Raw genomic sequence first — 13,105 nt, forward strand, 5'->3', positions numbered from 1 at the left:
GTGTATGTACAAGTCATTGGTGTTTGGTGATGAGTTTTTGGCTCTCCATTAACATTAGGTCAAAGAGAAACAACCAAAGTCTCTTTCAAGGAAAGTCTGTTCACTCCGCGGCCATATTTGCAACGCCCCCGGGCAGCTCATCCAAGACCAATTCCTATCTAAATGAATGGAGGAATCCTGAAATCTCAAACATTGTTCACTGAACTCGCAATTAAATTACATATTTTAAATCAGCAACAAAATCTGAAATGAACTGCCCCTTGAATGTTGTTTCTTATGCTCAAATAGCATTTAAAAAGCTTATTTTTATGACTGCTCATTGATTTGATTTTCTTCCGTGTTTTGATACTCGCTTTAAATCCATGGATTAGCTATCGTCACTCTCTGTGGATCTTGGCATTATTTTGTATTCCTTTCCCACCGTCTAAATGGAATGTTCACTAGTTGTTTCAGGCCTGAATAGTAGAAAGCTCTACAAACAGGAATGTTGTTGTTGGCACATTCCGTGCTGCCCTCTAAGGTCACCCAGATTCCCTCAGTGCCTTTTGGTCTCCTGAACTTAAGTCTAAATGAGTTCACTGCTTCAGTAAAACTATAGACCAGAGGCATTAAGGGATCATTGGATGCTCTACTGGAAATCCAGAATCAACAGTCAATCTAAACTGTTTTGTTTTTGCATGACCATGGTTACTATCCACTGCACGTAACATTATTGTAAACTTTGTGTTGCTCTGAATTTTATTTCATAAACAGATCTGCACCTAAAATTGCATCACATATCATTAAAAGGGGAAACACTATTTGGTTTGTAAATATTTATTACATTTCAAAGAGTAAATCAACCCCAAAATCTGTATTATAATTATTTTCTTATGGAGAAACCTGGGCCCCAAACATTTAATTGGGTCTATAGATGATCAGCCAAAGTAATATCAGCCATCAGCAAATGTATGTATGCGTGAACAGATAAAAAACAGATCTGCATTGAGAGATATTAAGTTGCATTAATTAAAAATATATGCAGAAATTTTGTTTCTGTGACAAATACTATAAAAAGAAAGGCATTTTGGCCAGCTGCCACACAAGTTTATCAGGGCTGAGTTTCCCAAAAGCATCGTAAGCCCAAGTTGATCGTAGATCTTACGATGCTTTTGGGAAACGCATCCCAGTACAGTTAGAAAAAGTCTTTTTTTGAGAACAGATGAAATATTTTTCAGAACCCATAGAATTCATCTTCTCTGATGTACCACATGCAATTCTACCACCCGTTCCACATTCTGAGAATCACATTAGTGCTGTATGACTAAACATAATTGCATGCACACTCTCTCTCTCTTTCCTGTTAAGTGCACAAATAAGCCACTCTAATGTCTTATACTGAGCTGAATGGTGCCATTTTGACCATGGCACCTTGTTAAGTCACACAACCCTGATGTCAACACCTGATGAAAGACTAACCCATGAGGAAATGATTACCCCAGAGACAGAAAGGTTACTTAGGTGTGAGGTTACTTTACTGAGCATACCAAGATAGATAATGCAGAAGTAAAAGGAAGAGCTTTATAACAAAGGAGAGCCACTGAATAGCCCATTGCTCACTTTTTTAGGTGGATTGTCAGAACATCACAAAGAATGTGACATAAGGGTACATTTCAGTCAAAAGAATATACAGAAAGAACTACCTGCTTCAGTCCCTCTGCTAGCAAGGAGCCATAATCGGCTGAAATGAGCGCTATATCAAGGGACGGACCCAAAAGATTTGACCGGGTAGACTATCTCTGTCTTTGAGGAAAGAAGTCCTTAGTTAGCAGGTGAAAGAATGTCAAATTTAAAAAAAAGGAAAGAAATCCAAATGACAAACAGTGATGGCTGAACATCTTAATGTTGACACTCGCTTTGGTTACAAATAAGTTGCCCTCAATTTACATAAAATGGCATTATTTAAAAAAATTATTTTATTTAACATATAACCATGTAGATAATAGTATTATTGTTTTTAATATTTTATGACATAACAATTAAACATAACCTGTGAATAAATAAATGAACTAAAATAGATTTATTTCCAAATATTCCAAATGAAATGGTCTCGAGGTTCAGGTTGAAATTGACTCAATGATTTAAAAATAGTTCTTCCAGTTTATTATCAGTAATAAAGATTTTTCACTTAAAAGTGATGAGGATTCTAGAAGAAATATTGTTGTTTGCACAGTAACAATGCATGATTTAATAAACATGGGAATTCAAATATGAAGAGGTTGATTCAGACAGAAAACTGAGTAGAAATAAGGTAAACACAGTAGAGATCAGCCATCACTAGATCATCAGAGATCAAGCGTCATATAATTGCAGGTCCACACATTTTATAGGGAAAATAGATAAGCTTTGCAGTCAGTATCCATGCTTGAACTGCCACGTCAAAGCAAAGAGACGAGATCAACCACTAAACATAGTCCAGCAAAATGATAAGAGTTGCAATGCTTAAAATAAATACCTTTTAGCAATTTCATAAAATAAGTATGTTACTGTAACACTGTTCAGTGATATATGATGAGCATTCACCTTTGTTGACACAATAACCAACAGAAAAAAGCAGGACATAAATAATCACTGGGAAACAAAAAACAAGGTTTTACAAGAATTTATATAAAAATATATCTTTAAATGATTTATTCCTTGAACTCATTTGATGTCATTGAACAGATTTGACCAGTGGTAAGAGTTGAGCAGGAGGCTATTCGTGTGATTGAAATACTGGAATGTCCCATACAACATATAAAATAAAAAGACAGGTCATTTGCTTGGACTATGTTTGGATGGCAGAATTGAACACAGGCGATGTGAGGGATTAGGGCACAAGGACCACTCACCTTTAAAGAGGGGACATATTTTAGCCAGAGAGTGGACCGGCCCCAGACGGGTGTACTGCCCAACAGTAAACTCCATGAACAGCAGTGGGATACCACAGAGAAACAACATGATCAAGTAGGGAATCAAGAAAGCACCTGGAACATGTGAAAGATTGGAAATTGAAACATGATAACAATACTTGATTTGAAATGATTAAATATTCTTGAAATAAAACTGAATTTGTTTTTAATAAAAATATTGTTTTGCTTCAGCAGTCACAAATGTATTTTTGTCTTCATAAAACTGACAGGGATACATCAACAGAATATTAACGATAGTCAGATAGTCTTGTAATTCCATTTTCTACCCCGCAAAAAGTCATTCTGTGAGGTTAAAACGATTTTCTTGCAACTCATATTAATGCGAATTTACCATAAAAAGAGGAAGTGTCTTTCAGGAGAGCAAGATGATTTATTCACATGCTCTAATAAATAAAAAGGTCTTGCCACAAATCTCTTCCTTATGACTTCTAAACTTTTTTTAAGATTAAAAAAAAAAAGAATTTTGGGTCATGAATGGGTTTGAAAACACAGGTGCAGAAAGAAAACATTCATCTGGACAATATGTATATGCACTGAACAAACTAAAACTATATGGAGCGATACAAACATGAAGCAATGGGAGGCAGGAATATCTGCGGTGAACTTTAAATATCACAGATCACAGCTTACAGTTTTATTGATTATTACTGTCGGAACAGAATATATCGCATCTCTTCAAACATTTTAAATCATTTTGGCACGCATCTGGTATATCTTTTCAAGATTTTTTTTTGAACCATTGAAAATACTGTATATGGAATTTGCCAACCCAATAAGGACATTTTATGGTTGATAAATATACATGAACAACAACCGCTTATGCTCTAACTCATATGTTTTAAGTCAATAATTAACAATGGAAAAAATGGTCAAAAGAGCAACGATGAAACAAAGTCTTGCGTGAGAAAACAAGACACATACCCAATGGCACAAACTCCTGGAGTTACTATTGTTACATCTTATAGTTACACAACTGCTGCAACCTTAGCTTCAAATAAATTCTATAAATAGAAATAAAATAAACACTAAATGAAGGTCATACATTTTGAAAATGTAGTTCATGAAAATAACTTGTACACTTTTGTACAAATATTTACATTTTTACACTCTAAAAAGGTGGTAAACCCTTAAGTAAAAACTATTAAAAACCTTTCACACATGTACACAAATCATTATGTTAAAACATTATTCATTCATTTGTGGCTGGTGCCTAGCAAGAAAGTGTTTTTACATAAAAGGGCCAGTGGTGTGTGACTTTTTTTTTTTTAGATTTATTTTTGGCGTTTTATGCCTTTTATTTAGATAGGACAGTAGGTCGACAGGAACGGAAATGGGTGAGAGAGGGGGGTGTGATCGGGAAAGGTCCACGAGCCCGGACTCGAACTCGGGACGCCGGAAGCGCAAAGGCGCAACATGTCGGTGCGCTTCCAACGGGGCCATCTTTTTTTAAATGAATTTGACAATAAAGGGGTCCTCTCTGTTATGGTTTGTATGTCACATGACAACAAAACGGCTTCCTGCATGTTGATGTTAGTTGACCACACTGACTTATTTGCCAGATAAAAGTTTTTTTTTCCTCAAAAGTAGATATTACCGTATATAAAAAAAAATCTTTTAGATATTTTAATATCTGTAATATATTTTTCGGAGACTCTACATGCACTTAGCTATGATTCATATACTGTAAAGCATAATTAACATTCTGATGAAAACTGTCATGGTTACCATGTCAATTTTTGTAAGGGCTAGTAATAAGATACATAATAAGAACATAAGCATGGCACCAGAGCGGCTCTGCGGTGATCAGTCAGGAGAGAGGAGCAGCAGGAGTCTCGTCGCTTACCTCCTCCGCTCCTGTAGCACAGGTACGGGAAGCGCCACACGTTTCCCAAACCCACAGCATAACCGACGGAGGCGAGCACGAACTCCAGACGCCGACCCCACGTTTCTCTCGGCTCCGCTGACTGGTGATCATCCTTTGCCGGCCTCATAGCTTCAGCATGGCCGAGCTCTACCTCCTCTTTTTCCTTAAGCTGCTGCAATGTAAACTTACTAGATGTGCTCTCGGTTTTATTATCAGCTCCGACTCCCATCATTACATACGTTTACAGCTGAATAAAGCGAAGGATATAGAGTGCTATAATCATATAAAACACATACATACATTTTTTTTAAATATAAAGACAACGAGATACCGCATTGTATTTAACTGTTCCAAATACATAATAGGCACAAGTCGTAGCAGCTTATATAGCTCAGTTACACAGTTTTTAAGACCAGCCCCCGTAAACTATAGTTTCCTATGTTACATAGCTGTCACGATACTGGCCCCGCCCTTTTAGTGACGCAAGTCGACTGTGAAAACGCGCTGCTCTAGGCTATGCAATATTGCAATGCTCATTTGCTCACGTGCGAATGAAAAATCGAGTCAAATAACGAGCGTGCATGTGTAGAGGTTGGTGCGCTTCATGCAGAATTAATGTCGCCTGTATTACCGACTTGAAACATTATATACTGATGATGATAAAGGTTTTAATTGTGATATTTGACTACTGGACCCCCAATTTGAGGATTTAGATTGACCATATTGTATACCAGTAGCCTGGGCTATGTAATTTAATACAAATTCAGCTAGTTAGAGGTTTAAGTTTACATGTAACATCCTCTTCTTTCATGTATCGAGTAAATGCACTTACAGGATTGTATTGCCGATTCATCATGAGTTTGCAGAAATGAGAGGAAGGAAGTCCGGTGCCAATAGGCAAATGATGAGGGGAAAGGCGGGATTTAAAAAAAGTAAACACACCCACAACTGCATCTGTTCATTCATTCTTTCACGAAAGAAGCCCTGCGTTTAACTTTAGGCTATATAGGTAGAGAGTGCGGAAACGCCCCCCTTAAAGGGATAGTTCACCCAAAAATGAAAATTCTGTCATCATTTACTCACCCTCATGTCGTTCCAAACCTGTATGAGTTGCTTTCTTATGTTGAACATAAAAGAAGATATTTTGAAGATTGCTGGTAATCAAACAGTTGGTGGTTGCCATTGACTTCCATAGTAGGATAAAAAAAATACTATGGAAGTCAATGGCAACCACCAACTGTTTGATTACCAGCAATCTTCAAAATATCTTCTTTTATGTTCAACATAAGAAAGCAACTCATACAGGTTTGGAACGACATGAGGGTGGGTAAATGATGACAGAATTTTCATTTTTGGGTGAACTATCCCTTTAAGGACCGTAATTTTTTACTCTGAAAAAATTACATAGAATAGTTATCATAATAGTGACAGTGACATATAAATTATAAACCAAGTACAGAATTTTCATGTTAGGCTATTGGATTTTTAACAAAACTTACATTTGTACCAAGAGGGCTTAAAAAGCAATTTGCTTTATAAAATACAGCAAAATCAGAGTACAGACAGTTTTATCTTAAAATTAAACAGAATATAACGGTAGTAGGGCGTTTTACCCCAAGGGGGCGTTAACTTGCTCTCTGTATTTGCTCACCTTGTCCATTTAAACACAAACCCAACCACAAAATATGCCTCTGCTGGCTGTGACAGATACCAGTGCAATTTAGGGAAGTAGTAGTACAACGTTACATGGCAGTTTCCACACATTGTTTCTTGCTTGAAGGGATGCAGACTCATCCGGGGGTCATATCTTTGACCCCCTCACTGTAAAAACTCAAAAGTTGAGAAAGCTCAAAAATCTACTACAAAAATAAGTTGAGAAAACTCAAAAATCTGCTGAAGCTGGTTGCCTTAAACTTTTAAGTTTTCTCAACTTTAGATTTTTTAGAAAAAAGTGTATTGATATCTTTTTTTTTAAACCAAACTTTGTTTGTTCACTTGGACATTGCTGTCCTCGTTTTAATGCATTGTGTTTCATTTTTCCTTTATCTTTTTCTGTTCTGTATCCCAGAACGTCTATCTAGCTATTCATTTTGGTCATGTGACCAAAGGTATACTCACTTTAAAATGAAATACATTTTTTAACTAATTTAAAATGCAAAACAAAAGTTGCATAAAAATGTTTAATTATTTGTAACAAATAAGCTTGATTATTTGCAATGTTTTATTAAAGATTTTCACAGAATTTCAGCGAAAAGGCACCCCCTATCCACTGCATACACTGCACCCCCTAAACATTGTGTCAACCAAAAATGTACACACATTTTTTTTGTGGGTGAACATCAACATTTCCATGATTCTTCATAAATAAGTACTAGTAAAAAGAGTAAGCTAGTAAAAAGTAGTAGTATATAATCAAGTCGAGGCTTTGAAGCAATCTTAACTGCTTCCAAAATAAAGCCTACCTAATGTTTCAACTGTTAAAATTGCTTTATTTCTTTTTAATCAATATAGGCTTTCTAAATTGATGGATTCAGGCTATTCAATACAGCAGGCTCACCATGGGACTGCATTTCTGTTTTTTGACAGAGCTGTTGCTTTTTATACTGCAAATAAGTAATTTCTAGGCTATTGCTTTGAGTGTTTCCTTTAATAACAGCCATTATAAGTCAACCATGTTGAGTTGGTTACGCGGTCAGATCATGGCAAAGGATGGGGTCAGTTCTGAAACACTATTGGACCTATGCTTCTGGTGTGCTTCTGCTATGCAGCCCTGCTCTGCCTACACATGCGGGCATTGTGACTATAGGCGGCAAAATTAATATATGCAGCTTACACACGTATGTGAAAACACACGCCTCAGCATGTATGAAGGACTTGGGGGTTCTATGTGTATATACACATTTGTCTTGTGACATGAACAATACATTTGTCAGTTCCTTTGTGATGTTCTTAAACAAAAACAATCTGTCCTGATCCTCTGAGAAAGCATCCTCTGACCTGTTTCCACACTCTTTCATCTATGGACAATGGACAATCTATGAAAAATGTACATCCTCATCATCATCATTTCTGCAATCTCATTCTGACATTCAATTTGAGAGCAAAGGGTGGCAAACCAGGAAAGCCTTTTGACCTTTCAGACACATTGTTTGGATTTGCTGTTTTTACATTTAGTCAAATACACTGGGAGGGGTTCAGTGTGCTCCATGAGATGAGTGAAATAAGCTGCACAGATTCTTACTTTAACAATGTAGACAGGTACAGTAGAGGACATTGTCAGGAGTGTGACCCACCCAATGACTTGAGAAAACTGAAATAAGTTCGTCATAATTCAACCTCTATCCATTTACATTTATTTATTTGGCAGACGCTTTTCTCCTAAGGGACTTACAATTGAGGAATACAACAAGGCAAGAGATATTAAGATGGCAATAAACACGCGAAGTGCTGTTACCCTTACGAAAAATAAGTTTATTCAAGTGTGCTATTAGTATACTTCTTTTAAGCTAAAAATTAGGAAAGTATACTTTTAGTCTACTTTTTATGTACTTCTCAGAAATGGGCTTTATGAACTTCTCAGAAATATACTTAAAATGACATTTAAGTATACTTGACCTATACTTAGAAAAAGTCTAAATATATTTGAGCTACTGTATACTTGTGCTCCTAGAATCTGTGTTTTCATTGTTATACTGTAGGGAGCGCTAGTACACATCTTCTGTACAGAATTTCCAAAAAACACAAGTGAAGAAGAAACCGAAACAACAGATGCTTCCACATGTATTCTAACACTATCATCAGACATAAAACAGCATCAAAACTGTGTAACTTTATGGAATAATATGTCGACCAATGAAGAGGTAATAATGACTGTGAAGCTTTGGGGTGTTGATCGACTCTAACTACGTTTTGGTTATCATTCTGAATCCAATTCAGTCTTTTTTTCAGCTTTTTGTTCAAAAAGTGGGCCTTTACAAGGCCTTGTACACTTACAAGTATACTACTAGTACACTGATATTTGTATACTTACTACATAAAGTATAGTTAAAATATATACTTGAACTTTACTTAAGTATACTTAATAAAATAAACTTGAAGTATACTACTTTTTGGTAAGGGTATACAAGGTTTCAGTCTTCGTTCAAAATAGTTAAAGCTAATTTAAGGATAATAAGAGAACAGAAAAAGTGAAGCTATCCAGTTCTGGATCATTACATGAGCTCCCTCTACTGCCAAACTGTCTATAATATGGTCCAGATAAAAAAATACAAGAACTTAAAATGAGTTATATGAGAAAAGATTGTTTCAGATATTGTACATAACGTAAGCAGATCTTACATTTATGTCTTTTTTTTAGAATCTGCCACTAAAATGTAAATTACTACAGAGCGACTGAGTAGTTGGAATGCAAGAACTTGTAGTTTCATCAGAAAATAAATTAAAACATCATGTTTGAAGACTGTTGGGTGGTTTTAAGAAATGGATGTTTAAGATGGAAGTAGAGCGCAGTCAAAAGGATAAACTAATGTAAATATGAATTTGCATAACTTTGAACATTTATAACCAGTGGTTTGAGAATTTGAATAGTCTACACTTTAACAATGAAAAGATACTCAAGGCATCATTGGATGATTCTCAGACTGCCACACTGGCCAAACCCTTTCCTATTCTATTGTGTACTTGATATGTACCATAATATGTCTCTTTAAGTGCCTCAAATCCATCCTTTTCTTTTTGACTGAGAAAAGATACTCCAAAGGTTTCCCTGATTGTTGCAATCTGAGAAATCACAAATGGTGCTATAGGAGTTTTAATACACAGTATGGCAAACGTATGTTGACACCCCTTTCTAACTAGCAGGTTTGGGTATTACAGTAATTCCTATGAAAATACATTTTAATACTACACCATACAATAACATGGAGTGGAACAAATTGCACAGGGCCTGCACAAGTCCACACCAGTTCCAGTGAAGCATTTCTATAAGGCCTTCCTCTGACCATTGACTTCCTTTGAATTTTTTGTCCATACAGTGAAAATCAATGGGAACAGAAGTGGTATTGTTACCGACTCAAAATATCTTATTTTGTGTTACACAGAAAAAAGTCACACAGGTTTGGAAAGACACAAGGGTGAGTGAAGGATGATAGAATTTGTATTTTTCGGTGGACTATACCTTTAGGGACTTTCACTTGTGCACAGTGACATTTTGAACAATCGGGGAGTACACAAAGTAATAAAAGAGTATACAAACTAATGAAACAATGAAATCAAACTGAAAAACTTTTATATAAAAAACAATCATACATCTAAAACATCAACTATCTTTTTCAACAGTAAAGATGTCCTAACAACTTTACTATTGTTCTGCATCGAGATCATAAAAAAGACCTTTAAAGGGGTCATATGATGCTTTTTTAAAGATCATTATTTTGTGTATTTGGTGTAACAGAATATGTTGACATACTTTAATGTTCAAAAAAAACATTATTTTTCAAATACTGTACATTACTGTAGGTCCTCTATGCCCCGCCTCTCTCAAAAATGCTTAGTTTTCTACAAAGTCCCTCCTTCCGACAAGCGCAGTCTGCTCTGATTGGCCAGCTGACCCAGTGCATTGTGATTGGCCGAACACCGCAAGCACTCGTCGGAAATGTAACGCCTCTTACCATAATCGCGAGCACACCATGCGCAAAACTCCGCATTTGAACAGTCAGTAGCAAATACTTAAACTAATAACAAAACAGTAGCTGATTCAGAAGCTCCAGACTGTCATAGCAAAGTCAGAATTACCTCCTCTCCTAGGTTCACAAACGGTCGTCCAGAAAATGCATTGCTGTTCTGTTGTAAGTAATCTTCAAGATTCCTAAATGCATCTACTTCCGGAAGGCCAAATAAAGTGCTTTTGCTTTCACCTAGAAACACACAGCGTCTCCCTGACATGGCTGCTTCAACACTAACTGCAGTTACTGAAACCACGCCTTCTTTCTTTGCGAGCACATTTGGGCGGCATTATGCTAATATTTCCACATAGTGACATAGATATGTGGGATCCGTTTTAGGGGGGCGTGGCAGAGTCTTAACTTTGATAAAGAATATCTCTTTGGTTTTGAGACTTTAGTCTTTGCAACGTCAGGGATCTTATCCATGCACAATCAGCTTGTAACACTCCAAAGAGAAAGGAAAACTTGAAATCGCATCATATGACCCCTTTAAGTCCGTGGAAACCAGCCATTTAGTACAGCTGACATGCGTTTTGCTATGTGTATGATAAAAGCAGATGTGCACAGTGACAATGTCATGCTGGAATAGAGAAGGACCCTTCTTAAAATGCTGCCACAAAGTTAAAAACTGACATTCTCTAGAGTGTCATTGTAACATCAAGATTTGTACTAGATATTAGTGGAATAGACAAACGTGTTAATTAGAAGGGGGTGTCCAGATACTTTTTTTTTTTTGCCACAGTGTATATTTTAGATCATATTAACTTTAAATTGTGTTCTTTTAAAGAGTGTTTATGGGTTTCGTCATTGTACACTGAATAAAGTACTAAAATTATATAGCAAAGAATGTGGAACAGAGAAAATCACTGCATACGCTTTGTTTCATTAGCGACAGATGTCGCTGCGGTATCGCTGGACGCGGTGCGGGTTTGTCGCGCAGTCGGCTGCAAACGCTCCTGTTTCAGGTGATGCTGTTTTTTGACCCCTTCCGGTCTCCGTACATTTCTGTGTTATGACGTCATCTGGTCGGACGGACGGGAGCCCGAGAAACTTTGAACTTGTTTGGAAACTGGATGCAACGTTGTTTCCCCCTCAGTTTTCAGCTGGATTTACTCGGTGGGTCTTACACATGGACCAGAAAAGGAGCATCGTTGCTGTGCAGCGTGTGAACTTTAGACTTCTCTGGACCAGCATGTGAGCTTGAACAAATAAGTAATTAAATCAGATCGGGGAGGACATGGACGAACGAGAAGGTGAGGATTGCGCGAACGATTTTTACGCTTCGTCCAGTAAATGTTTACTTGAGCTCCTTTAAAACTTACCAGTTCTTTATGTTAAGTCTGTCACAGTTCATAGACACAAGTTAGTTAAGTTGCAACAGAAACGAACAAGTCGGGTCGCTCGTTTTTTTTTTGTATGTGTATTTGGCGTTTCCCGATAAACAACAGTGTTATCTGAATTTGAATATGTTTCGTATATTTCTAATTAATTTGAAGGTTTTCTTTAATAATCGTTTAGAAGTGTTTTGTACTGGCTTGTGATCTCACAACAAGTAAATAAACAGCTAAAATGGACCGCAGCTGTAACCTGTTTTTCATTGCAGAACGTTCTAGAGACATATTTTTAAAGCAGAGTTAGTTAGATAAAATCCATTGCATTTAGATGAGGTTTTAATGGTTTAAATGCCCAAATTGATTAAATGTAAAGACACAGCAGCGCGAGATTACGTAATGTGAAACTTCAGCTCGTGCTCGCAAGTTTAAAAACAAAATACGCCGAATTGAAAGTTAAATGTCTGGGGCTTCCCATGTAAACAAACATGATCTGAGCCTTCCTCTGATTTGTGATTGACAGATATGACAGAGCGCGGGTGCACGGGCTGTGGCGGGAGGATTCGGGACGCCTTTCATGTGAAGGTTCTTCAAGACGCCTGGCACAACTCTTGCTTTCAGTGGGTCCTACCTTGATTTCTCTTTAAACTGAGCCAGACTGCTCAGGAATGGGGCGAAATAAACAAAAACGCGTTTGATTGCTTTTCTTGGATTTGCCTACTTCTTTTTAAATCTTCACCCTGCTAAAAAATGCACCTTAAACCTGTCTAACATGGCTCGCTGACCTTAATTGGTCTCCCAGCCTTGTCTGTTGGCTGGTTAGAGGGATTTTAAGGATGGATGTCCAGCTGAGCACCAGCCTTACCAGGCTGTAGACCAGCATGAACCAGCTAAGCTTTAAAGGAACACTCCACTATTTTTGAAAATAGGCTCATTTTCCAACTCCCCTAGAGTTAAACAGTTGAGTTTTACCGTTTTCGAATCCATTCAGCCGATCTACGGGTCTGGCGGTAGCACTTTTAACTGTAGCTTAGCATAGATCATTGAATCTGATTAGACCGTTAGCATCTCGCTCAAAAATGACCAAAGAGTTTCGATATTTTTCCTATTTAAAACTTGACTCTTCTGTAGTTACAGCGTGTACTAAGACCGACGGAAAATGAAAAGTTGCGATTTTCTAGGCCGATATGGCTAGGAACTATACTCTCATTCCGGCGTAATAATCAAGGAACTTTG

At 37.0% G+C, this 13,105-nt stretch overlaps 2 protein-coding genes across 7 annotated transcripts in view; one reads left to right on the forward strand and one right to left on the reverse strand.

Annotated features, from left to right (window-relative positions):
• LOC107654634 (sodium- and chloride-dependent GABA transporter ine-like) overlaps positions 1-5,213 on the reverse strand; it is an 18,818-nt gene extending 13,605 nt beyond the window's left edge. For 4 of the 5 annotated variants that reach the window (XM_016441808.1, XM_016441809.1, XM_016441807.1 and 1 more), the window contains exons 1-2: positions 4,795-5,213; positions 2,871-3,005 (exon numbers count right to left, since the gene is read on the reverse strand). In XM_016441808.1, the coding sequence (XP_016297294.1) occupies positions 2,871-3,005; positions 4,795-5,047 (388 nt within the window). In that variant the 5' untranslated portion in view covers positions 5,048-5,213. Of the gene's footprint in view, positions 1-2,870; positions 3,006-4,735 lie in introns of all 5 variants that reach the window. The other variant, XM_016441810.1, reaches the window with a different exon arrangement.
• A 6,109-nt stretch (positions 5,214-11,322) lies between these two features.
• The window catches only part of limk2 (LIM domain kinase 2), a 26,067-nt gene continuing 24,284 nt past the window's right edge, over positions 11,323-13,105 (forward strand). For both annotated transcript variants that reach the window (XM_016441811.1, XM_016441812.1), the window contains exons 1-2: positions 11,323-11,791; positions 12,393-12,489. In XM_016441811.1, the coding sequence (XP_016297297.1) occupies positions 11,776-11,791; positions 12,393-12,489 (113 nt within the window). In that variant the 5' untranslated portion in view covers positions 11,323-11,775. The remainder of the gene's footprint in view (positions 11,792-12,392; positions 12,490-13,105) is intronic.

The sequence above is a fragment of the Sinocyclocheilus anshuiensis genome, unplaced genomic scaffold (assembly GCF_001515605.1).
Source record: "Sinocyclocheilus anshuiensis isolate Anshui unplaced genomic scaffold, SAMN03320099.WGS_v1.1 scaffold799, whole genome shotgun sequence".
Taxonomy (NCBI): Eukaryota; Metazoa; Chordata; class Actinopteri; order Cypriniformes; family Cyprinidae; genus Sinocyclocheilus; species Sinocyclocheilus anshuiensis.